Genomic DNA, 25,598 nt, shown 5'->3' on the forward strand with positions numbered 1-25,598 from the left:
TATTTTCTCGTTCACTACAGTTCAATGAAATTTTGATCGATAGGTCTGACTAGAAAACTATCCTAAGTTTGTTATCAACAGTTATCATTCATAGACACTTGCGCGCGCGCGCGGCAAGTGTGTCGGATGACGTCACGGCCATCTAACGGAAGTGAACCGAGAGTAGGCGATCCTCCGAACGGAGATGTCGCGAATCTATTTTTCGAACACGTATCTGTGGGACAGCAGGTGGCCGACGAAAAATGGCGAGAATCCGCGCGGTATGAGAATCGTCGATTGACACTTGCTCTCAGAGTGAACGTCAGATCCAAAAGAGAGAGGGGAAGAGTGTGCCGATAAATAAATTTATCTCGTCACTGTCACGCTTGACGTAAGACGGACCGGAAAATAAAAAAAAGTGGTCTCGCGATGGTTCGGTTGGTGGTTGCGAAACGTCACGCGCGAGTCGTACCGTCCGCAGCGATCGTCGATCTGTCCATTTGTTCGCTTCGCGAGTGACACGAGGGTGACGATGAGTCCTTCGACGAGCAACGCATGGCAGAAAAAACAACAACGCTAAAATAGATACGATAGTGAGATGAAATATCGTCGTTCGTTTACGATATTCGCGCAGCAAAACGATACCAGTAGTGTTTCTCCACCAGTAGTGTGAACCTTGAACGGTCGTTCGCTCGAGGTTATAGGCAGTTATGCGTCTTACGAACGTCGATCGAGGTAGCTCGAGCCGCGTTTGGCAGATCCGACGAATGGACGGTGCTACGATTGACGCGTTGACAGTTCACGGCCGAAGATGCGCGCTACTCGGCGCTCTTTAAAGTCAACGTCTCGTTAGTGAGAGCGGGATTCGTTCAACTCTGGCTGTGAAAAAATTGTGCAACGTAACTGTATCGAGTCCAAAGAGTTGAGTAGCGCAATTATTATCGTGGTTCTCCTATTCTTTATTGTCTTCGATTGGCCAAAGAGTTTGAAAAAGATATCCAAATTATGTTTCATATTATTTCTAATTTTTTGGAGTTTAGGAAGTTAACATGTCAATCATCAATCTAAATTCATAATCGAAATATATTATTATTGAATAAAAAAAAAAAATATATATATATATATATATATATATATATATATATATATATATTAATACATAAATTGGAGTTGAGCCAACAGTGATGATATTGCTTCTTTAGCTGGCTGCTCAAATTGTATTGCTATATATTTGTCCACGTTATTTCCTTAGGTATATAGATATACATATATAAAATACTGGTCAAGATGGATCAAGAAACGGTTTACGGCACGCATGAAGATAGTCATGTTGTCATGTCAGAGAAAGTGCAATCTTTGGCAGGCAGCATCTATCAAGAGTTTGAGAAGATGATAGCGAGATATGATGAAGATGTAGTGAAAGACTTGATGCCTCTGCTAGTCAATGTATTAGAATGTCTGGATATATCCTATACTGAGAATCAAGAGCGGGAAGTAGAATTAGAGTTATTGAGGGAAGACAACGAGCAGCTTGTCACACAGTATGAAAGGGAGAAACAATTGAGAAAGGCATCAGATCAGGTAATTTTTTTTTTTTTATGTAAACAAATCTTTAAAATCTATAAATTTATACTGTTTGTTCATCTCAGAAACTTCTTGAACTGGAAGATATATCTGAGGACGAGAGAAAGGAGCTTTTGTCAAAGATTGATAGCTTGGAATCTATTGTAAGAATGCTGGAACTGAAGACTAAAAACTCCCACGATCACGGTACAAATGCTATTGGCATTTCCAGTCGCCTCGCATAGATTATACTTTGCATATTTATTACATATTTATTTCTTTCTCAGTTGGCCGGCTTGAAGAGAAAGAAGCTGAACTAAAACGTGAATATTCCCGGCTACATGATAGATATACGGAATTATTCAAGACCCATGTCGATTACATGGAGAGAACAAAAATGCTGGTTGGTAGTACGGAAAGATTGGAAAGTGTATCTACAAGTCGCGCGCCGTCGCGATTACCTTCCCTTGGTCTCGCTCATATGTCACGCAGTTCCGGACCGCTTAGCTACGGTTTTCAAAGTCTAGAGGCTAGCATGAATTCCGAAGATGTTCACGAGGATATTGTATCGAACGCCGCTAATTTAAGAACTGAAATGTTGGACAGTAGTAGCGAAGCCGCTATCGAAACGTCTGATAAGAGCCAGCTAACCGATCAACCGGTGCAAGAGAATAAGACTACGGCTATATCTAGACGTATGTTGTGTATGTTTGATAAGATATTTTTCATTTATTTATTTATTTATTTTTTTTTTAAAGTTTCTCCGTTTTGTAACGTAAAGTTTTAAGAGTGTATGTTTGTTAACACAGATGAAAGTCCGGAAACGGAAGTACCGCCAAATTTGATGACACCAACGACACCGACTGCTGGCATGGAGAAATTGGCGACTACGCCAGGAGGTAGAAGCAGAACCGAAAGAGAACAACGAAGTGGCAATACATTGTATCAGGAATTGAGTTTCCAAGACGCTGATGCTCTGGGCGAGATGGACGAGGGCGCAGACATTACCGGTATTATATTCTCGCGCATATTACAAGACATTCGCATCTTGTTTCTTGACAAAACTAAACCGATACACTCATTTCATTTTAGGAAGCTTGGTACATCCTGGTGAATATGCTTCATCAGGTATGAATATTCATTATATAAACATTCTGAAAACTCATATATTCATCCATCTTTTAAGTTAATAATTTCTAACAATTTCCTCTCTTTGTGTTTCATCTGTCTTTGCGCCCTATGCTGGTTCGTGTGACATTTGCAATGCGCGCAATCGCATGACACTAATTTATCATGCAGTCAATGACAACTTCTTTGGTAAGATATATGCTAATAATACTTTACTTACCATATAATATATTAATACCATATAATATATTACATATATACCATATAATATATTACATTTATACCATATAATTTATTTATTTCAATTATTAATATTACATATATGAATGAGACAGTTCCTAAATACGCTTTTCATATGATAACCAATTATTGATAAAAATTTATAAATACAGTTATATATGATATGAATGCTTACTGTTTATTGCAAAACATTTCTTTTAATTCTTCATGCGTAATATTGTATACAGTTATATAAAACAAATTTTTTAAATTGCACAAAATATTTAATTAAGCCTGTTTCTGAACTTGTTTTATTTATCAATTCTCTGTTTTTACAGGTATGGGAAAAGAAGTGGAGAATCTCATTATGGAGAACAATGAACTGTTAGCAACAAAGTAAGTTCTTTATTACTAATGTAGTAATGTAATCTTTATATGTTTAACATTAAATATCTTTTTACAGAAACGCGCTTAATGTCGTCAAAGATGACCTAATTGTTAAAGTGGATGAATTGACAAGGTAAGTTAAATATATTTTATTACAACATCGATATAATTTTTAGATATTAAAAATTTTAACATTTCTCAGCGAGCAAGAGATATTGCGAGAAGAGGTTCGAGGTTTACAACAGGCGCGGGAACGATTACGACAACGAATCGCCGCCCTCGAAGAAGAACTGAAGAAAGCCAAGGAAGAAGCAGAGGCGGCGGCAAAAACGACGAAGAGCGATGATGAGGAGGATGTACCTCTATCTCAGAGAAAGCGATTCACGCGAGTGGAGATGGCGAGAGTGCTCATGGAACGGAATCAGTACAAGGAACGATTCATCGAACTTCAAGATGCTGTCAGGTGGACGGAGATGATAAGAGCCAGCAAAACCGTCCCTTCCAGCATCTCGGGTGGCAAGGGAGGTTCGGTATGGAAGTTGTACGTATATCTATATCGTATTTGTTGAACTAAAAAAAAAGAAAACAAAGAAAACGATTAACTCGTGTATCATTTTCTTTCCAGTTTTAGTAATCTCTTCACAGGCCCGGCCGATCGAGGAACATTGATGCGTTCTGCGCATACGCTACCGCACGTGCGGTACAGCGCGCCGGCGAATCAGGTCGTTCCAGCGCCGCCTTTGGATGCCATGCGTAGACGTACGTTGAAAAGTCGTCAAGATTTTCTCGACCAAGGAGACACCATGTGAGAAATCAATCAAATTTTACTACATGCACGTAGATAGATATATTATACATCGACGTGATGCATCGAGATTTGCCTGATTTTCATCCATTAGTTCGATCATACAGGTTCTCATTTTCTTTCTCACACATTTTACATCCTCTTTTTATTCGATTATTTTTTATTTATTTAATGAGTTTATTTTTCCCCCCCCAAAAAAAATTTCTCGCATAAAAATTTTGTGAAAAATTTACGCACAAATTAATGCGTAATTTTTTATCATCAAAATCGATCTTTTTATCATCCGATATTTTTTTTTATCATCAAAATTGTAATGACGAGTGTAGGAAAAAATAATGTTATTTTAAAATTCACACGGGGTAGTATGTATTAAAATGAAAAGAACTTGGTATATATAATTTTCTGAATTGCTCATCTTTGCAGATTAGAATCCTCTTTGGTCAGTTGGGATCCGTAATCATGTCACGATTCACGGTATTAGTCTCAATTGCACTAAAGAGACGTGAGTCTTTTCTGAATAATTTATCCTGTTAACTGACGGGATTTGTGCGTGCATTGCAGTATATGTATTAACCAATGTTTGCTTTATTTTGCGTCAATTTGGCTCTTTTTAACAAGAATCTAGATTTTATCAAATTTTAATTGTATCTTCGAAATTGAAATAGTGTATCGTGTTTTATAAGATGTTAAGATTCCTTTTCTTTTCTTCTTTTTTAGTTAATATATATGTATATATTTATTTTTACATTTAAACTTCTTATCAAGTCTTTTAAAATTTTAACATGATTTGTATATTATATCATGATGTACATTGTTCATAAGAGTGCAAGAATTTTGCACTAAATAGGCCATTAGATAGATCATCAACTTTTCTCACAGTAATGTTTGAACAAAGAAAAGACATAACTTTGTAAATACAAGTTTGTACAATTTTTGGAGAAATAATAATATGCGATCATTATTGATCGACAGAAATAAATGAAGTTTTGATTACGTTATAAACTTGGCCTTTATTTCACTCTTGTTACTACGCTTTTGGTCTTTTTGTTGTTCGGGTTTCGTCCTTGCCTCTCCCTCGTGGCGTTGTCAAGAGATACCTGGTTTTTCTGGCTTCGGGTGGGGTGCTTATTGGTCAGCAGGTAAATCTGTTCTGCTAACTACTTCTAACTACTTCCGCTTCAACATCAGATTCTAAAAAGTATATACGATAGATATATCCATAGATATATGCCTATAACAATACGTATTCTATGTGTTAACGAATTCTATGAGAATGCGATTTGTACTATCGGCTGTGAAGATGGAACCAAACGATTGGAGGAAATATGTATGGTGAACTGGATGGTCGGAGATGATTATATAATCAACATAATCGCACAGTTTATTAAGAACATGGAAAAGTTTCGACAATTTTCTCCCTTTTTTTTCTCCCTTCGAAACTTGGAAGCGTGCAAATAATTAAGGGTACGATTCGTGTCATCTTTACAGATCGTCCGAAAAGCTCGTAGCGAGACGCGCGAGCGAACGAAGAGAGCAGTATCGTCAGGTGCGAGCACACGTCAAGAAGGAGGACGGTCGTTTGCAAGCTTATGGATGGAGCTTACCGGGAAAGCCAAGCGCTCCTGTCAGACAACCTCCTGTTCCAGTCCCCGTGTACTGTCGACCTTTGCAAGAAACTGAGCCAGGCATGAAAGTACGTATTATTCATTCCCCTCTTTTTGGGTTCAAATTATATAAAATTATTAAATATAAAATTAGTAAGTATAAAATTACTAAATTCTTTGCAGCTGCAACTTTTGTACTCTACTTATCTTTTCCCTTTTTTCTACAATATTTAAATATTTTCACCTCGAGTACAGAAAAAAATAACAGAGACTTATTGTTTTTTTTCTCTTAATTTAAATTATTTATCAAAATGTGAATTAAGATATAAATTTAAAAGTCTACTCTATGTTTTATTCAATTTTTTATACATTTTTTAAAAACAATATAGAAAACAACTAAATATTTAATACTATTAATAATGGCAAATATTTCAATTTTAGATTTGGTGTGGTGCTGGTGTAAATCTAAGCGGCGGTAAGACGCGCGACGGCGGATGCATGATCGGCGGAAGTGTATTCTATGCTGCCGAAGCTCAGGAAACGACGAGCGGTAACGCGAAGACGGAGGCCGAGGATGCCGTCGAACATCTGGACAAAGAGCTTCAGGAGAGCGAAAATCGGCGACTCGAGGCGGAACGATGGGAGCAACAGTTGAGTTCACTCGTCTGGATCTGCACCTCGACCCAAAAAATGTCCAAGGTTACCGTGATAGATGCGAACAATCCAGCGGACATTCTCGAAGTGTTCAATGTTTGTCAGGGACACTTGCTTTGCATCGCGAGCGTGCCCGGTGCTAAGGAGAGTGATTATGCGCAATCCTCGAACGAGAATTCTGTTCGCAATTCGGTGAACGGTAGCACGACGAACGACAACGAGAACAACAACGGCGGTTACGAGGACGTTACGAACGCGAACGAGAATGCCGAACAAAGTAACGATCGAAAGAATCATCAGGATATCGATGCGGTTGATAAAAATAAAAACGAATCTGACAATCAGTCGGAGGATCAGGCGAACGAGAATACCGAAAAAACTGCCGAGACAGATCAGAATTCTACGACGAATGAGCCTCAGAGTTTGGAGAGTATAGATAGCGAGACTGCGAATCTGGGAAAGGTACACTTTGTACGCAACGTGGAAGCGCATCCTTCGCGATTGAACGATAAAGACATCGTGAACGAAGAAACAAAGGAGGAAGTTGTCGAAGAGGAGACACCCATCGAGAAAATGTCGTCTATACAACCGACCATGTGGCTCGGAGCTCAGAATGGCGCAGTTTTTGTTCATTCGGCTGTTGCCAAGTGGTCGGTTTGCTTACATTCTGTGAAACTGAAGGATGCGGCGTTAGCTATCGTGTATGTAGTTTTTTAAATAGTGATCGATCAGATATGCACAAAAATTTAAGCGATAAAATCCCTTAACTTAATCTATTTATCTCAATTTATAATTTTAATTTTAAGAGATGTAATTGATTGATAAACATTTACTTATCTATTTGTCTTTTAACGATAAAAGATTGATGAAAACTTCTTTCTTCATTAGACACGTGCAAGGTCGAGTTCTAGTCGCCTTAGCAGATGGAACTGTAACGATATTTCGTAGAGGCGCGGATGGACAATGGGATCTGTCTCAGTACCATGTGATTACGCTTGGTAGCCCTCAACATTCTATCAGATGCATGACCGCAGTTAGCGGTAAAACCGTATGGTGCGGATATAGAAACAAGATCCATGTGATTGATCCTATTTCGATGACGCTTGAGGTATGAGAATTTTAATATTATCTAATATTTAATATTGATGTTTGAGGTGTGAGAATTTTAATATTTCAACACACGATGTCAATATGTAACGATTAAAAAGAAAAAGTTTTAATAAACTAATAAAATTTTTATTTTCCAGTGCACAGTGGATGCACATCCTCGCAGAGAGTCTCAGGTGCGACAATTGGCGTGGTTAGGTGATGGCGTGTGGATCAGCATCAGGCTCGATTCAACGTTAAGACTCTATCACGCTCATACCTATCAACATCTCCAAGATGTCGATATAGAACCGTACGTCAGCAAGATGCTCGGTACGGGAAAGCTGGGATTTTCCTTCGTACGCATTACTGCTTTGCTTATTTCCTCGAATAGATTATGGATCGGCACCGGCAACGGAGTGATAATCTCGGTACCGCTGTCAGAGAGTAAGTATGAAACAGCCTGAATCAAACATATTGATGACACTTGCTAACTCCCATAACATTATTGTAGGCGCGGGTGGTTCAATGGCGGTGTCTAGAATCCAGACTAGCGGTAATAAAGGCGACGCACCCGGCGTCGGAGTTAGGATCTTCGCGTCGGAACGAGGTGTCACACCGGGAAGCTTCATACCTTATTGCAGTATGGCCCATGCTCAGCTCAGTTTCCACGGACACAGAGATGCCGTCAAAATGTTCGTCGCTGTACCCGGTAAGCTTCGAATAATCAGAATATCGACCTTTTTTACACGAGGTTTATCTTTAAAAAAATAATTTCAAATTAAATCTTTTTCGTAGGTCACGGTGGTCAGAGTGCAGTGACGGACGGGACGCAACCTGCGATGCTCGTTCTTTCCGGTGGTGAGGGTTATATCGATTTCAGGGTCGGTGAGTAAATTTTTACCTGATGATTTTGCGAATATATTTCGTCTTAATTGCAAATCAATAAAATTCAACCGCAATATAAAGAATAAAATAAATTTTTATTTCTTACCCTGCAAAAATCAGTAAAGAAAAATCTCGAATTATAACTCAAATTTTGGATAACAGATTATTGTAATTTCAGCGGATGAGGCTGAAGACGAGAGTGATGTGGCAACACACCTAATTGTGTGGCAAATGGTCAGGTATGCCCCCAGAGAGAGAAGCAAGCAAAGTTTGATCGACTTCTGTATCTGAATTTGAATTAGCAATTCTTTGTATATTCTGACAAATATCATATCATTAATCGCGATGCATCCTTTACTAACAGAACGATATTCACTGTTGCACGTTACAACAAAATTTGACTAACAGCATTTCTATAATTTTTTATGTATACATAAATTGTGGAATATACATCGAATTTATATACAGATTGCGCTTGTATATTTATCGCACTTGTGCAAACATTAAAAATGTTTAAGATCGAATTTAGAAAAAGAATTCTGTCGGTATAATCTGGAATTTCTCATATAATTCCGATGCAAAATCTCCGATCTCTCGCTTGTCTTGTTAAAAAGAAAAATCTAACACTGACTTTTTATGCAATTGTATATCATGCATTACCTCTTTTATTCTCTGGGGGTTGGGCTTTTCCATCTGTCGTGTACAAATGTCACCACTTATACCTGTCCTCTCCTTCATTCGAGCACTTATTCGCTTTATTAAAAATATTCACATCTTATAATCACTTTTACAGGTGATGGAGAAGAGACGGAGGAGGGCATGGATCGGTCGAACGCTACGGTCAACAATGGAACGGAGGAACATGGTGAACAGAGTCATCTAATTGTGTGGCAAGTGCAGTGTCCTTTACCGATACCAATGAACGGCTAGCCTAGAGAAGAAATGGATTTGCTGGATAATCTAACTTTCTGTAGCACAACGTTACACTCATCGTCGATGGATTATCAATGGATCATAAATTGTGAATCATTGATATTCGCTGCGAACTAATATGCTACATTTACATCTAGATATACATACATACATATATATATATATATATATATATATATATATATATATATATATATATATATATATATATAAAGATCGTAGCAGAATATGTTAATAATTTCCAAGATAATTATCACAATTTTTCGTACTAGCAGAGCGGAGATGATGTCAAATCGATTTTTTTTTTCTCGAATTAAAGATCAGTTAACTTCACAAGATTCCATAGCAGAGGCAAACTCGCTATGTGACAATTCTTGCATGCGTGTGCAGATTAGAAAAAATTTATAAAATCTATTGATATAATCTAGAATCTTTCACACAGTTTCGATACAAAATCTCCGATGTCTCGCTTATTTCGTAATTAAATTGTATCTCTATAAACTTGAAGCTTGTATACGTATAAATCGAGTGCGACTTAGGATCGAATTATTTAATCAAACGATACTTGTCGAAAGGTTTTTCTCTCGCGAGTGTCCCCTTCAGAAATATCATGTTCTATGCAATAGTAACAGGGAAAGCGTTATCTTTCTGCCGATAATTGTGATAATATTCGAAGGCGATATAGGGCGCGAAATGAGTTTTGAAGCTGCCGTGTGACATTTGCTACATTGCTGCAATAAATCTGTTCAGTCATCACTTTGCGCATGTTGAAGAATATTTCACCGATTATAAACGCGATACATGAGAAATAGGTGCGTGCAATCTCAGGCAGTCTTTTAGGCATATATATATAGATCATAATATTAATTTTCCGTCGGAGAGAGTATATTATTTTCCTGACCTAATCAATTTTATTCACGTACATCGTGTTTAGCATAACTTAACGATAATTATATATATATAATTATATAATAATAATTAAAATATATATAATATATATTCCCCTCTCTCTTCTTAATCAAGCATTGTTAAATCGTGCCCGGCGAAACTTAGAATCTTTGCAATTTACACGATTCATTTATTAGGAATGCATCAATGATGTAAATAATAACAAAATGTTTATATAGCGTCCCATGTGTGTGTGCGTGTGTGTGTGTGTGCGTGCGTGTAGATTCATTATTTAATTTCGAGCGGAATCATTTTATAAATATGTAAGACCTGTTCTCTCTCTATATTCTTGCAACTTTATAACTCCAACTCTTTAGTATGCTGCCAAAGAAGTGGAACGACGATCCAATTATATGTCGTTTACATTATTTACAACGAGGATTATGCTTCGAATGCGTATGCTCTTGTTTTTTCGCTCTCGGCCGAGTCATCAAGTGACACACAACCGGATTGATACAATTTTGTAAATCGTCACGTTAAAGCGACATTTCCCGATCTGACTATTTAGATACGTGCAATAACAGAGCTACGCACTGTCGCGCGAGCTGGCTTTTAATGTCGAGCTCGGAATTGTACCTGGCTCAGGTGGCGTTATGTAACGGCATTAATAAACGAAAAGTTACGGAAGAATTAAATTTTATCGCGATTTAGTTACCCGATTTAGATCCTTCCATTGAATTGTGAAAACGTGCGAAAGATTGCTCGGCTTGAATTTCTTACAGATTTTCTAAAATGTATATATATAAAGAGTGATATTGGCGATACGCCACACACACAAAGAGAGAATTCTACAAAATCATCAGATCGTTTAGAAATTAAATTTTTTTCAGTAGGTTCTCTAGCCAATTTAAAGTCGATTTCTTCAGTGAAGAGAAAGTCATCTTTTATAAGTTTATTTTTACCATTATATATCTTTTTAAATTTTAAATTAAAATTCTATTAAAATAAAAAGGTATGAGAAATTAAATAGGGAAAATGATATTGCGTTCAAATATACTCGAAGATTGATTTTCGAATTACTAAAGAAGATAATATATTTGGCAAAGAGGTAAGCTGTAGTAATATGTATGAAAGTTGCGAACATGTGACAGCTAAATTTTTTCGCCTCGCACGAATTGATTGATATTTTTTAATTAATTATTCATTAATTATTGCGAAGATGGCAAAGTGATAGAGGATTCAATTTAACCCGCTCTACCTACACGACAGATGATTACCTTATATCCTGCATATGTTTTAACGATACATTACCACACCGTATTGTGACATTACCGTATTGACATTATCGCTCTATATTTTACTGTTTCCTTGATGTGAAGTTACATTTTTATTAAACAAAATATAACCTAAGAAACTGTCAAGTTGTTTCTTAAGTTTATTTTTATATGGTTTAGTTATCTGTAATGACATCGTTAGCGAACGAAGTGATATATAATATAATTTAATCAACATATGCATATATAAAATTTCTGAAATATATCATATATTATAATCAATAATAATAATTATTGTTATTATTATCAATAATAATAATTATTATATAAATAATTATTATTATTTTTATTATTTGTTTTTTTAGGAGACGATTCTCTATCGAAAGAGCCATCTCTACTTTTCGCTAATTTTGGACAAGGAACGATCCAAGATCTCTTCTCGAGAACCGAAGGATGCCAAGGGTATGTTCGGACTTGGTCCGGTTCTTTCGAACGTTATTGCCGCTTCTCCCGCTTCAACGCGACGTCAGTTCCCACCCGTCCGTTCTCCTCCGTCATTCGTATGGACGCGATAAAAGCTCGTCGTCCTCGTCGCCATCGACCAGTTACGCCTCCCTACGTCGCCGCGAGACCTCGAGAAACCGCTTCATCGCGCTTCGCTCGATTATCTACAGGAATTACAGCTGCGAGAGATCGATCGACAAGATGTCTCACCCGGCTAGAGATCCGGCATCGGAACAGCTGAACGAATACAAGAGAAACCTCAAGGTGAGAGATTGTTACATGCGTGCTACGCAATTATAGCGATGCTCAAACGGTCGCACGCATGTTATGATGGATTTCATATTTTCGAAAGGAATATATATGAAAATATATGAGAAAATTGGAGTCTGTATCTCAGATTTCTCGTGTGTACTCTGACTCTTTTGAATTTTTATTTTTACGTGTGCGAGATACATTAGTTGATAATTACCGAGAATGACTCAACTACTTTTTAACTGATCGCATTTGTGCTACTCATTTTATTACATGTATTTAGAAATATATGTATGTGTATCTTTAATAGAAAACTAATTATAATGCGAGTCAGAAAAAAAGTTTTCAAGTCCAAAGTCTGAATTTTTCTGTCATATATTACTTTTTAGTCTCTATTTCTTCCACAAAAAAAATAAGAACAAACCGATTGCGACCTTTTTGCTCTGCTATAATCAAGCAATAATTCGATAATATGCTTATCTGAGCAATTTAGAGAGTTCTCGAAAAAGCGATACGTACATTTCGCTTGCCCATTTTACTATAAACAATATATTTTCGTATAACGATTACGTAATAATTACTGACTGACACTAAAGATGCATTAAAAAATTAAGGACCATCGATAAGTTCCGTTAGATGGAATTGTAAATATGAAGTCGAGCGTGTGTAAATAATCTTGCTAGGCTATTCATCGAAATATTGCGTCACCGTGATGTGCTAATATATGAATTTAGAGAATATTGTTAGCAAATTTCTCTCAATGAGTAACAAAAGTCTACATCTAACATAAATACAAATATATTATTTATAATTATTATTTATAAAATAAAATAAAACAAATATGTAGATATATGAAATAAATTAATTAATGAATTAAAACATATACAGGGTGTCCCATTTTAATGTCCCATCCCAAATAACTTTCTTATTTTTAATTTTAGAAAAAGATGTTTCAGACAAAAGTTGTATGGTTTCGAGAGGGCCATAAGATGGTACCATTGGTTTGACCTTGAAGAGTTATTTGAAGGTAACATGAAGGTCACCTTCAATTTCTTAAATGGAACCTACTATTTGTCATTGCATATTCTTGTAGCTTATCTCGAGAGCTTTCCAAAACACTATAATTAAGTACCTTTTCGTTAAGTACTTTTTGAGTTATGAGGCTTGAAATAATTTCTTAATTTTACATAAACCGTAAAAAAAATATCTTGTAAAATATTCATTTTTCGATTATCTTATCTTAATACTTTTACGTACAAAATAATGAGAGGAATCAATTGGTGTAAAGAAAACACATAGTTGTTTTTAAGAAAAAATATGTAATTTGCAATTAACAATTATATATTTTTTCTTCAAAACAACTATGTGTTTTCTTTACACCAATTGATTCCTCTTATTATTTTGTACGTAAAAGTATTAAGATAAGATAATCGAAAAATGAATATTTTACAAGATATTTTTTACGGTTTATGTAAAATTAAGAAATTATTTCAAGCCTCATAACTCAAAAAGTACTTAACGAAAAGGTACTTAATTATAGTGTTTTGGAAAGCTCTCGAGATAAGCTACAAGAATATGCAATGACAAATAGTAGGTTCCATTTAAGAAATTGAAGGTGACCTTCATGTTACCTTCAATTAACTCTTCAAGGTCAAACCAATGGTACCATCTTATGGCCCCCTCGAAACCATACAACTTTTGTCTGAAACATCTTTTTCTAAAATTAAAAATAAGAAAGTTATTTGGGGTGGAACATTAAAATGGGACACCCTGTATATATAATGAAAGAAAACGTATGTGGACATATTTTAAATATATAAAATGAACAGGAAAAATAATAAGAATAATTGAAAAATAATTGGGAAAATAATTTATATAAATTTATCATATTTATATTTGATTATGTATGGATTTTTTCTCGAGATATAAACACTTTTCTATTGATGAATATAAAATTCGATCCATACAATTATTCCAAGATTAGAATTATTACATCAGAAATATATTTATCCTCATATTTACATGTACTTACTTCGTCGAAGTTTAATTTAGCGAAACACCTTTTGAAATATGAAAAGATTTCTGACATGGTTAAATATTCAATAAGGAATAAACGAGGATTATATCTACTATTGCACAGTGAATGTTATCAATATAAATTTTTTCATACAATTCTTTGTAAGATATTGATGTATACGAACATAATTTCTAATCTTTCCGATTATCTCCGGCCTCTCAATCGCACATTGTAAAAACCTTATCCGCATTAAACATAACAGAGATTTGTAATGAGGAATTCTAATATTAGTTTCTACGTCATATTTAGTAATATGCGGGATTCAAAAAAGATAAAAACAATATATATGATATGATTAGAAAGAATGGAAATGCATTCATATATTTAAGTAAAAAATTTAAATAATATGCATATGAATACGATACGTTATTTTATTCCTATGTTTCGTTATATAACAAAAATAAAAGTTAGACCAAAACCAATATTATTTTATATAAAATCTATCAATAATTAAAACTGTAATTTTTAATTCAAGCATTTTTATAGCACTTAATAGTCATATCTTTTTACAACATTTCTTTATTACAATTATTTAAATTTTGTGTTTGCTACATGAGATTTTAATTTTTAGCTGGTGTATTATTTTGCGTAAATGTTTGAAATTAGTTTTATTTATACAACTGTAGACAGAAGGCATATTTATTTGTTTTTTCCTTCTTTAATTGATTTAATGTTGATAGATTCTTATTTTCTACATCGTTCCTGCGAAATATATTTGACAATCAAAAAGTTATAGTTCGAAAATTTAAGAAAGAACCAAGAATTACAGAATTTTAAAGCGTTTACAATACAATATATTATGATTTAGTTTAGACTTTTTTAATACATCGAGATTTGTAATCTCTCCACTTAATTATCCTCAAAACATTTAAATTAAAAAAATCATAGACGTTTTGTCTATGACGTTTGCGAAAATGAAAAAACGGATGTCGTATTCATGTATTTTTTATTTATATTGAAGTGATTTGTTTTGCACAGTAAATTGCGTGTTTTAATAGATATGGTTGAAAATAACTAAACCGATTGCGATATAGCGGCATGATAAAACGTAGATGTGGATGAATTAAATACTGTTTCGATGTAAAGCGGAATTTTTATAATCGCATCTATCAGATCAAACAAATAATATGTTCGATTAAATTGTTTATCTCGCGACATATGACGTATCGATAGAATGATACTACTTTGTCAAAATATTCAGGTGAAATTTATTTGCATTATTTACGCATGATACATATGATTTACATTCTGAAGGAGTGGTACCGGGTGCATTAGGACGATAATGACAATTTGAAGACAATATTCGCTGTGTCATGTTGAAGCAAAAGTATTGCGTTATTTGCGTGCTATAAAATCGCGCAATTCAATGCGGCGAGAGGTGTGCATCACAAAAAAAAGTAGCAATGTAACATGCAAATTACGGCGACGTTCCGCTAATCAACGCATATAGAAGTAAGAATCATATCACGCGTAATATAATCTTATTCTAGCGCGGCTTCCTGAGCGTTGAACGATAAAAGAAATTCTTTTGAACTTCAATGAACGATAAATATAAATTTAGAATTTTTTAAAAATATATAAAATATTACATACATCAATATTACACATACTCTTTTATAATATATTATATTAATTTATATTTTATAATATTTTATAACATATTATATATTTTTAATGTTTTTAATAGTTACTTTTATTTATCTCAAAGACAAAGTTTCTGTGAAAAATATAATAGTATTAATATTAATTCCATTTTCATGATTTATTGTATGTTATATTTTCATTTATATATTATAATAAGTATATAAGAATATTTTTCTGAAAAATAATATAAATTAATTGTACTAGTTTTAATTATAACGATATTCAAGGTAATTACACTTTATAACAATCATATTTTTCAATAATATTTCAATTTTTCAATAATTATTTATTTTATGCCATTATATAAGAATTTTAATAACTACATGAAAAAAATAATGATATTTAGTTATTAAAAATATCAAAGAGAGAATAGAAATTCGTTTCAGAAAAACAAAGTTGTAGCACTGAAAACATTGTAGTCGAAAATTTACATATTACAACATTTGTTTATAAGACGTGCAACCTGTGTAAGTTAATTCTCGCGATTAATATCAGTATATTTTTGATATGAAATCAATTATTTGGCAATTTTGACCAATAGATTTTGCAGTAATTATTTGTTCGAGAGAAAGTAGTGTTTTCTAATTTAAAGAAAAAAAACACGCCGATAAGTTTGCGAGCAAAGTGTAACAATGTGATTATGACACGACCGGATGATAATTGCCATAACAAGACATCGAAGTGGGTTCTTAGATGATAGATACGCGAATCTTCCTGTACATCTATGCGATCGAAGAATGAGATTATTTTTATCGTATTATGATCTTATCGCGATTTTTATCATATAAAAGCGCACTCGCTCCTGATTTCTTTATTAGCAAAATGAATACTGACAAGCAATGTCATGTCTTTCGAGGTTTCTCTCTTGCGTTTTGGAAAAAGAAGAAAAATTTTAATCACGAGAAAATTTCTGATTGTGTAACGGAATTTTAGATTGTTGATATAACGATTAAGTTGTCAGATAATTATCTATATGTATTTATAATAATTAAACTTTAACAAGTATCTCTCAGATCAATCTTTCAGATTCTAAAACATATCTCTAATTAATAAAATGAATTATCAACAATAAAATATAAAATGTGACATAATTAAAAGATTCTTTTCTTATAAATTTTTTAATTTAGATGATTTTTTAGAAGATTATATAGACTTCGTGGTTTTTTTTTTTTTTTAATTTTTTAACATGAGAATTGTTTTATATGAAATAAATTTATTTCGCGCCTCAGAAGAATTAATCTGATTCTTGATTTCTTCTATCTGTTTCCCAGGGTGAGCCATTTGTATTATTAACTGCAAATGGAGCACCTATTGCCGATAAAAAAGCCAGCCTCACGGTTGGTCCTCGTGGACCCATGTTGCTGCAAGACTATGTTTACCTGGACGAAATGTCACATTTTGACAGAGAAAGGATCCCGGAACGAGTTGTGCATGCGAAGGGAGCCGGTATGTTTGCTTTATTTCTCATAGTGTGCACATAACTTCAAAATATTACATCTATTACTTTTGTACAATTATCTTTATGTAATCTATTATTTTCAGCTTATTAACAGCTTTAAATGTTATATTTATATTTTGTCAAATAACTTTACATATTTTTTTTCTTTTTTTCAGGTGCGTTCGGTTACTTTGAAGTCACCCACGATATCACCAAGTACTCCAAAGCTAAGGTATTTTCCAGCATCGGAAAGAAGACTCCTATTGCTGCGAGATTCTCCACCGTTGGTGGCGAAAGCGGTTCTGCCGATACTGTCAGGTAATAAGTAGGAAAAATGCTATAATATAGTGTAAATTATTCTGAGACGCAGAAATTTTAATATTCAAAGAAGATAATTGCGCCTTTTCATGTGTCTCTTTGTATATTCACAAGGTGCATGTTGCAAAATATATATAAAATATGTTAATATATTATGTTTTATTATCATTAAATATGCATAAAGTTAATCGAAAAAATAGTATAATATTTACATTAATATTATATATAAAATGCAAGATGATGCTACTAAAAATAGTTATTTTAACGAATATGTTATTGAAATATGATGCAACTTCCATCATAAATGTTCATAATACTTTTATCATTAGTAGAAAGCGAGTGAATCGCTCCTGCGGTTAACTATGTGCGTCCGCAAAGCAAATTGTAGTGACTTTTCGTGGTACAGTGATTTTTCATCATTTAGCGTGATGCAATAGAGGGAAAATATAATTTGCAAGAATTGCGCATTAGTCTTCGGAAATGCGCTTTGCTGATGCAACTATAAATTCGAGCAGCGAAGCATGAAATAATAATAATAAAATGAATACGAAAGGATTCTCATATTCATATTCTATATTTATATCTATATTTTTCTAATTTATTGATATTCCGTTTTGCTTCTCAGAGATCCGCGTGGATTTGCCTTAAAGTTCTATACTGAGGAAGGTATCTGGGATCTCGTCGGCAACAATACGCCGATCTTCTTTATCAAGGACCCTCTGTTTTTCCCAAGTTTCATACATACGCAAAAGAGAAATCCCGCGACCCACTTGAAGGTTCGTTCGAATGTGATTACAGATAGCTAACTAATTCAACAGTCAAGTGTATAAAATATATTTTTTTACCTTAATGCATGTGAAAATTAAATGATATTTTGTGAAGTAGAAACCACAATTAATAAAATCTTTTCTTTTTAGGATGCTGACATGTTTTGGGACTTTATTTCCCTCAGACCTGAGTCGACGCATCAAGTTATGTTCCTCTTCAGTGATCGCGGCATTCCTGACGGACATCGTCATATGAACGGCTACGGTTCTCATACATTCAAGTTGATTAACAGCAAGAATGAAATGGTCTACTGTAAATTCCATTACAAGGTTCTTATTTCAATTTAATCAGAAAAAATAGTAGTATATAACATGATCTATCTACAGCAGAATTATATGAGATATTGCAAATGTTTGATCGGCAGACCAATCAAGGAATCAAGAATCTCCCAGTGGAGAAAGCCAACGAGCTCAGCGCTTCCGATCCCGATTATTCCATTAGAGATCTTTACAATGCTATCGCTAAAAAGCAATATCCGTCCTACACGTTCTACATCCAAGTAATGACTGTTGACCAAGCAAAGACTTTCAGGTGGAATCCATTTGACTTGACAAAAGTAATTAATATTTTTCGATCATATTGGTATTCTATTTTATAAACAGTTCCGCTTTTTGAAAATTGTACGAATTTTTTTATAGGTGTGGCCTCATAAGGAATATCCGCTAATACCAGTGGGCAAACTGGTATTTGATCGTAATCCCGAAAACTATTTCGCTGATGTGGAACAATTGGCCTTTGATCCGGCGCATATGGTACCTGGCATCGAGCCCAGTCCCGATAAAATGTTGCAAGGTCGACTTTTTGCTTATGCCGATACTCATAGGCATCGCTTGGGACCGAATCATCTTCAGCTGCCAGTGAATTGTCCTTATAAGGTAACACTCTATTTTGCAACGGTATAAACCACATGATTACTGGCATTTTTTTCTAGTTACGATAGCGCTTACATCATACTTATTTCGCAACTTGCGATAAATTTTATTCATATTTCTTAAAAAAAAAATAAATAAATTATTGTTTCAAATATATATTTAGCAAAAGTTATTCGATTAATATATTTATTAAAATATATATTTCCTGAAAATTTAAAAATATATTATTCCACAGGCGATCTCCACGATGCATTATCAGCGAGACGGTAACATGGCGATATACAATCACGGAGGCGCGCCGAATTATTATCCAAATAGCTTCTCCGGACCGAGAGAGTGTCCAGCCGTTCGTTCACCGCCATTCCATATAAGCGGAGACGTAGACCGTCACGATCCTCAGGACGAGGATGACTTCGGACAGGCTACCACCTTTTGGAAGAAAACCCTCGACGAACCCGCTAAACAGAGATTGGTACAAAACATGGTGGGAAGTCTACGCAACGCCTCAGTGTTTATCGTCGAGCGAGCCGTGCGAAACTTTGCTCGAGTGGATGTCGATCTTGCTCAGAGATTGACAGATGGCTTGCGCAAATGTGGAGTGCAGATCAATGCTTTGGGAAAATCCGCCAATCTCTAAACTTTATATTTGTCTCTCTCTTAAATTTTGTATCATAATTTGTAACTTTCTACTTAAATACGTAATATTTTACGACATGTTATATTTTACATTAATTGTTTATCAAAGATTGTGTTATTGAAAATATTTTTTTTTCCATGTACACAATGTTGTATACTGCTTTGACTTATCGACATTTTTCATTCTAAAGTTACTTCTCCTTTTAACGCTAATACGAGGGTGAAGGTATGAACCTATCTGTGGTGCCTTTTACATGTAAAGTAAATGCATCCTATCTGTTCAAGGATTTTTCTGAAAAGAAATAATGTATTATTCTACTCTTTATCACTTTTTACTGTATCTTGCTATAGCTATTATTGATTGTATGTAATACAATGTAAATGAGCATTTTATAAACCTGATAATTTTTTCGAAGGAATAGTGCCTTTATAATGGGGATTTGTATGTAAATAAAATTTGAATACTTAAGATGCATTATATATCGTAGCATTTTTTCCACTATTCTCGTGGCTCTTGTCTGCGAACAAAAGAAAAGATTTTACCTTCGCACAAATTCAAGGTAGACGACAAAATTAGTCATACTTCCAATTAGGGTAACTTGAGCAACAAAGCCATTTCGACTGCATTTAAAGTGCATTCGAAACGCATCCGCTTTTATCCGTCATTTTGAAGTCGAATCGAAAGTTTCGCGAGAGGTACGTTTTCACCTTTTTACAATCGATAATTAAAGTAAGTGCATAAAAAGGGCGAGTTTATGGTAATTTATTTTATTTTATTTTAATTTTATTTTATTTTAACATTGCCTTAAAAGAATATAATTTAAAAAAAAATTTTCCATTTCTTTCTTCGATATTCATTTTGAACGGAGAAGATTAGAAGATTAGAAAAACAAATTCTCTATACGCTACGTGCGTTTAAATCACGGGTTTTAGGCTCCTGAGTAGTCATATTGAAATCGTGACGTCAGAAGCGAGAAATAACACGCTGAGAATTGTTGCGTGCCATTTAAAAAAAAAAAGATATTTTGAAAAAATAACACTACAGATCGCGCATGTTATTTATACATTTGATGTAAACGCAGTCGAATTAAACGTTTGGTGCGCATTACTTTTGATTCGCGTATCAAAAGACGTACGGTGTAAACTAGGCCTTTGTCGTTTTGCAGTGTGAGGCGCTGCATTGAAAATTCTGATATGTGGTCATTTGTTATTGATTTTTTCATGTCAGGTGATATTGATTTTTATGCATAGCTGATTTTATTTTATTTTACATATAAATTTTGAGATTTTATTTGTTGTTTCTTATATACATGTTTATTACATGTACATTATAATCACTATAATGTACGATGTTAATAATAATAATAATAAAATAATAATAATATTATTATTATTATTATTATATTATAATATTTATAATATTTATATAATATTATATTTATAATTTGTTAATATTAATTAATTATCATAATGTATGATGTACGACATAATAAATATGCATCATATGAGAAACGACAAAATAAAATTAGCTGTGCAGTAAAAATCAATATCATTTGACGTGAAAAAAAATCAATAACGGATGACGATTTGTCGTACGACAAATTTTCTAAGCACATTGATCGGCTGCGAGATAGAAAATTTCTAAAGATTCAAAAAATTATTATTCCGCAGCCAATCAATGTGCTTAAAAAATTTGTCGTACGGCAAATGTAATATTAGCCTGAGTATGTGTGTAAATGTGTGTTACACTGATTGATTTCTTACCAATTAGTAACACACTTCACTTATATGGTAAATCTTATTCTTACCGCGTATTTTTTTTTTTTGTCGCCACCATCAACTCAGAGTTTCGCGGTGAGTATTCAGGAGCCTTAAATGCGCGCTTCGCAGCGTGACACTTCCGGTAAAATTCCTCGTCCGAGATGCTGTAGGCGCACATACAGCTACAGCTGTTCGCTTCGAATCAGGGCACACGAATCCCGTCACGGGATATTGTCAACAAACACACGCGTTTGCAGATAAATCCGATGCGTCGACGGACTTGAAGCTCTTCGAGAAGACCTTTCTTCGTGTGTATTTGCCAATCGCACGATTAACCTGTGCGATTAATTTTTTTTTTTTGCTAAAAGATACTCGGGAGTGAAAATGCAGTCGTGTTGTCTTTGCAGATTCCTCTCGCAGCGCAAATCGTGGGTGTTCTTTTTATAGAGGAGGCTCTCTGACCTCTTATTTCTCAAGAGTGCACTCGAAACAGCCTCCCTTCTATGCACAGATCATGTTACGGCCAATCTTTTAAGTAATATATATATATATGTATATATATATATATGTTGACAGCCACACAACACTATGCCAGACAGGTATATATTATTATGTATAAGAATTTTAAATCTTACAAATATTTTTTTGCAATGATAAAATTCATTGTAGCATACCATAGAATTGTTATTTTGTCAACGATTGATTCATCCTTGTATATCGTCATTGATATTTGTTAATCGCTGTAAAGAGTAATCAGAAGATCTCGATGTACATAATTAAATGATGTTTTGTCAGGAACAAAGTTTTGGTCGGTGCTGGAGTAATATGGGGTGTAACCCTTTGCTGTCTTTTATTTAGTCGCAAGTTATTAAGACCCATGGCATTATTAAATTTCATCCCTGCTATTTTATATCGGTCAGTTTATCAGTTGTCTGATAACAATGTAAAATATTTATAGGAGATTTGTGCTTGCTATTTTACTAATTGGAAAATTATTTTAAATAATCTAATATTGATGTTTTTCTCTTTCTCTTATTGTTAGTAAAATGTTAACAATTAAAAACTATACACGCTATATTTTGAAGTAATTTTTATTAATAGTATATGTTTCCAATGACTTTTTTTAAAAATTTGATTTGAGTTTTCTTTCATTGTTCCATTTGTCTTTAATTTTAAATAAAATTCTGTTTGTTGTTTTATAATTATTTAGCAATGAAAAAATGAAGAATGAAGATGAACAAAAACATAATGCAGATGATCCTGGTACATCAACGAACTATGATAATAATGTACATACAAATGAGCAAAATGAAGTGCAAAATGAAGTGCAATATAGGTATGTAGTGTTAGAATTTACAGTAAAGATATAAAAATGGCAACTTGTCATAAATTTTTGACTAATGTTAATTATATATGAAAATGATATTATACATATTTATATATTTCTTGCATTTATAGACAACCAACGCCAAATTTTATGATGGGAGGATTAACAGCAGCATCGCCACCGAAATTTGTGTCTTTCGATGAAATTATAAAAACTGCCAATGGGATGAAAAATATGGCCTTAGCGCATGAAATTGCGGTAGATAAGAATTTTCAGTTGCAAAAATTGGAACCGGAAGACGGTAGCTTTCATAGGCGAGTAAAAGAAATAATGCATAAAACTTTTTGGAATCTGTTAGCGCAAAAATTGGCCGAAGATCCGCCAGATTATTCGCACGCACTGGTTTTATTGAAAGAAATTAAAGAAGTAATTATATAATTTCCTTTTATTTTTGTAATAAACAAAGAAAACGCGACAAATATCTATAATAATTATATATTTTTTATTTATTTTAGTCCTTGGACGAACTTGTACCGGCGCAAAATTCCAGAATTAAAGAAAATATCAGAGAAGTGCTCGATCTAGATTTGATCAAACAGCAAACAGAAAAGGGTGTATTGGATTTCCATCATTACGCACAGTACATAATCTCTGTTATGAGTAAGATTTGCGCGCCTGTCAGAGATGAAAAGGTCAAAGAGCTCTCGCAGCAAGTGGACATAATTGAAACGTTCAAAGGTGTCATGGAATTGTTGCAGCTAATGAGATTAGACTTGGCGAATTTTACCATCACAATGATGAGGCCAAACATCATCGCTTTGAGTGTCGAATATGAGAAAGCAAAGTTTACCGAATTTTTAAAGATTAATTCAAACGGTTTGCAGTACACAGAAAAATGGTTGCTGAGACATTTCGATCCGGAAAAGATCGCGAGTTCATCGAACAGCGATACTAGTAATATAAGACAAATCACTTATTCTCTAGTGACAGAGGCGTATCTCGATCTTCTGGAATGGGATTTTAATCCAAATGCCGAAGTATGTGTATATGTGTGGATTTATTATTTTAATGAAATATGTGGAGCAGATTTTATGTTATTTGATAATAAGTTTATTATAAGCTAGATGTATTTTATTTAGACATTGATGTTGGATCAAGGAAGACTTTTGGAATTGCGCGATATAACTAATAGATTGAGCGTTATCGGTTCTGTGATATTGTTGGTTAATAATACAATTGGCGCACCGATTCACGGAATTTCGAGTTTTAAAAAGAATATTAAGGAGCACTTGAATGCGTTGTTGGACTCTGTACATTCCAACAAGTAGGTCCAATCATAATTAAATAAAGATAAATTATAATTAAAATATATTAATCATTCTTTTTTTTTCTACAAACTTTGACTCATTATTAGCTTAGAATTATTAATATAATTCTTCCTATAGGGATTTGGAAGCTGCGATGCCTAACATTGTACTTCAAGTAAAAGAAGATGTGAAAGCGACCTTAAGGGAAGTTGATGCTCCCGAATTATCTCCAGAATTAGAAACATTGTTGGAAGGCCAGATAGCCGATCTTATAGATACAAAACATAAGATCAGATATCTTGTCAGTAAGTATATAAAAATCAGTTTGACGATTAATTTAACGATAATTAACGCTTTTGACTTTGAATAAATATCGTTTTAGGTTTGCGAATTAGACAATTCCTACAGAAAATCATCCAGTCACAATCCACTGCGCCCCAACAAGTACCGCCAGGTCTCTCTTCGCTGCAAGAGGAATTAACAGCCGTCGCTGCTCGATTTGTAATACTTATCTCGCATAATCGCAGCGTATTTGGTGAATATTACCAAGACATTGTTGCAAACGCGTTTGCGAAAAGCGATGTTGACAATAACAAGGAAATGCATGGAACACATACCATGGAATTGTAAAAAAGAAAGTAGAAACAAAGTAAAATTTTACATGTATGATGTTAATACACTTCCGAGAATTTCGCTATATACCTCTTATTCTGAGATATGCACAATTATATCAAGATTGTTTATATAGCTCCAATCGATTATATACATTTTTCTCAATACAATTCAGATGATAAGCATCAAATTGCATTCATATTTATTGTGTATCTCTTTTACTAGAGACATGATTTTTCTTTTTCGAATATTATATCGAGATATAAGTGTATATAATTTTTCATATTTATATCCATTTAATTATGAAAAATGGATGAGATATTCGCAAATTATATATATATAATATATACACATGTTTGAACAAAATAGAAGAGATCTATATTTATTATGATTTACGAATCATAATAAATCACGATAACGAACAATAAAACAGTGTTATGTTCTTCTTTCTTTTTCCTATAATGCTATATGCAATACTTAGAATTTACATAAAAATTATATGTATGATATATTAAGTAATAAAATTAATGATATATATGATAATGTTTTTCTTCTTTATCTCGTGTTTTTTAACAAAAATATTTTATATAAATTTTAACACATTTGATTATAAA

At 33.7% G+C, this 25,598-nt stretch overlaps 3 protein-coding genes and 1 long non-coding RNA gene across 9 annotated transcripts; 3 read left to right on the forward strand and 1 right to left on the reverse strand.

Annotated features, from left to right (window-relative positions):
• Nucleotides 1-150: 150 nt before the first annotated feature.
• Syd (JNK-interacting protein syd) lies at nucleotides 151-10,829 on the forward strand. 5 transcript variants are annotated; one of them, XM_083088641.1, is made up of 19 exons: nucleotides 151-900; nucleotides 1,232-1,560; nucleotides 1,629-1,749; nucleotides 1,830-2,246; nucleotides 2,352-2,552; nucleotides 2,635-2,670; nucleotides 2,842-2,859; nucleotides 3,228-3,285; nucleotides 3,353-3,409; nucleotides 3,479-3,817; nucleotides 3,902-4,081; nucleotides 5,570-5,774; nucleotides 6,127-7,040; nucleotides 7,228-7,447; nucleotides 7,587-7,872; nucleotides 7,940-8,137; nucleotides 8,224-8,313; nucleotides 8,492-8,552; nucleotides 9,107-9,244. In XM_083088641.1, the coding sequence occupies exons 2-19, from the start codon at nucleotides 1,267-1,269 to the stop codon at nucleotides 9,108-9,110; spliced, it is 3,699 nt and encodes a 1,232-aa protein (XP_082944767.1). In that variant the 5' UTR covers nucleotides 151-900; nucleotides 1,232-1,266; the 3' UTR covers nucleotides 9,111-9,244. The 5 variants fall into 5 exon arrangements, with proteins under 5 accessions (XP_082944767.1, XP_082944763.1, XP_082944764.1 ...); XM_083088637.1 differs by lacking the exon at nucleotides 8,492-8,552 and having other exon boundaries at nucleotides 152-900; nucleotides 9,107-10,829; XM_083088638.1 differs by lacking the exon at nucleotides 8,492-8,552 and having other exon boundaries at nucleotides 152-900; nucleotides 1,830-2,237; nucleotides 9,107-10,829.
• A 703-nt stretch (nucleotides 10,830-11,532) lies between these two features.
• On the forward strand, nucleotides 11,533-20,457 carry Cat (catalase). Its single transcript, XM_083088648.1, has 9 exons — nucleotides 11,533-11,618; nucleotides 11,774-12,176; nucleotides 17,157-17,331; nucleotides 17,500-17,641; nucleotides 18,267-18,417; nucleotides 18,559-18,738; nucleotides 18,834-19,025; nucleotides 19,108-19,344; nucleotides 19,577-20,457. The coding sequence occupies exons 2-9, from the start codon at nucleotides 11,862-11,864 to the stop codon at nucleotides 19,976-19,978; spliced, it is 1,794 nt and encodes a 597-aa protein (XP_082944774.1). The 5' UTR covers nucleotides 11,533-11,618; nucleotides 11,774-11,861; the 3' UTR covers nucleotides 19,979-20,457.
• Nucleotides 20,053-22,332, reverse strand: LOC145965247 (uncharacterized). Its single transcript, XR_014436654.1, has 2 exons — nucleotides 21,786-22,332; nucleotides 20,053-20,495 (listed from the first exon to the last, which is right to left on the reverse strand). It is a non-coding gene; the product is annotated as an uncharacterized LOC145965247 (long non-coding RNA).
• LOC145965244 (T-complex protein 11-like protein 1) lies at nucleotides 21,787-25,521 on the forward strand. Of its 2 annotated transcripts, XM_083088649.1 has the most exons (9): nucleotides 21,787-22,046; nucleotides 22,146-22,337; nucleotides 22,534-22,653; nucleotides 22,949-23,074; nucleotides 23,197-23,491; nucleotides 23,581-24,102; nucleotides 24,205-24,389; nucleotides 24,511-24,677; nucleotides 24,755-25,521. In XM_083088649.1, the coding sequence occupies exons 2-9, from the start codon at nucleotides 22,327-22,329 to the stop codon at nucleotides 25,000-25,002; spliced, it is 1,674 nt and encodes a 557-aa protein (XP_082944775.1). In that variant the 5' UTR covers nucleotides 21,787-22,046; nucleotides 22,146-22,326; the 3' UTR covers nucleotides 25,003-25,521. The 2 variants fall into 2 exon arrangements, with proteins under 2 accessions (XP_082944775.1, XP_082944776.1); XM_083088650.1 differs by lacking the exon at nucleotides 22,534-22,653 and having other exon boundaries at nucleotides 21,790-22,046.
• Nucleotides 25,522-25,598: the final 77 nt, after the last annotated feature.

This window comes from Camponotus vicinus, unplaced genomic scaffold (assembly GCF_025532165.1).
Source record: "Camponotus vicinus isolate PSW18456_S1 unplaced genomic scaffold, iyCamVici1.0 SCAF_14, whole genome shotgun sequence".
Taxonomy (NCBI): Eukaryota; Metazoa; Arthropoda; class Insecta; order Hymenoptera; family Formicidae; genus Camponotus; species Camponotus vicinus.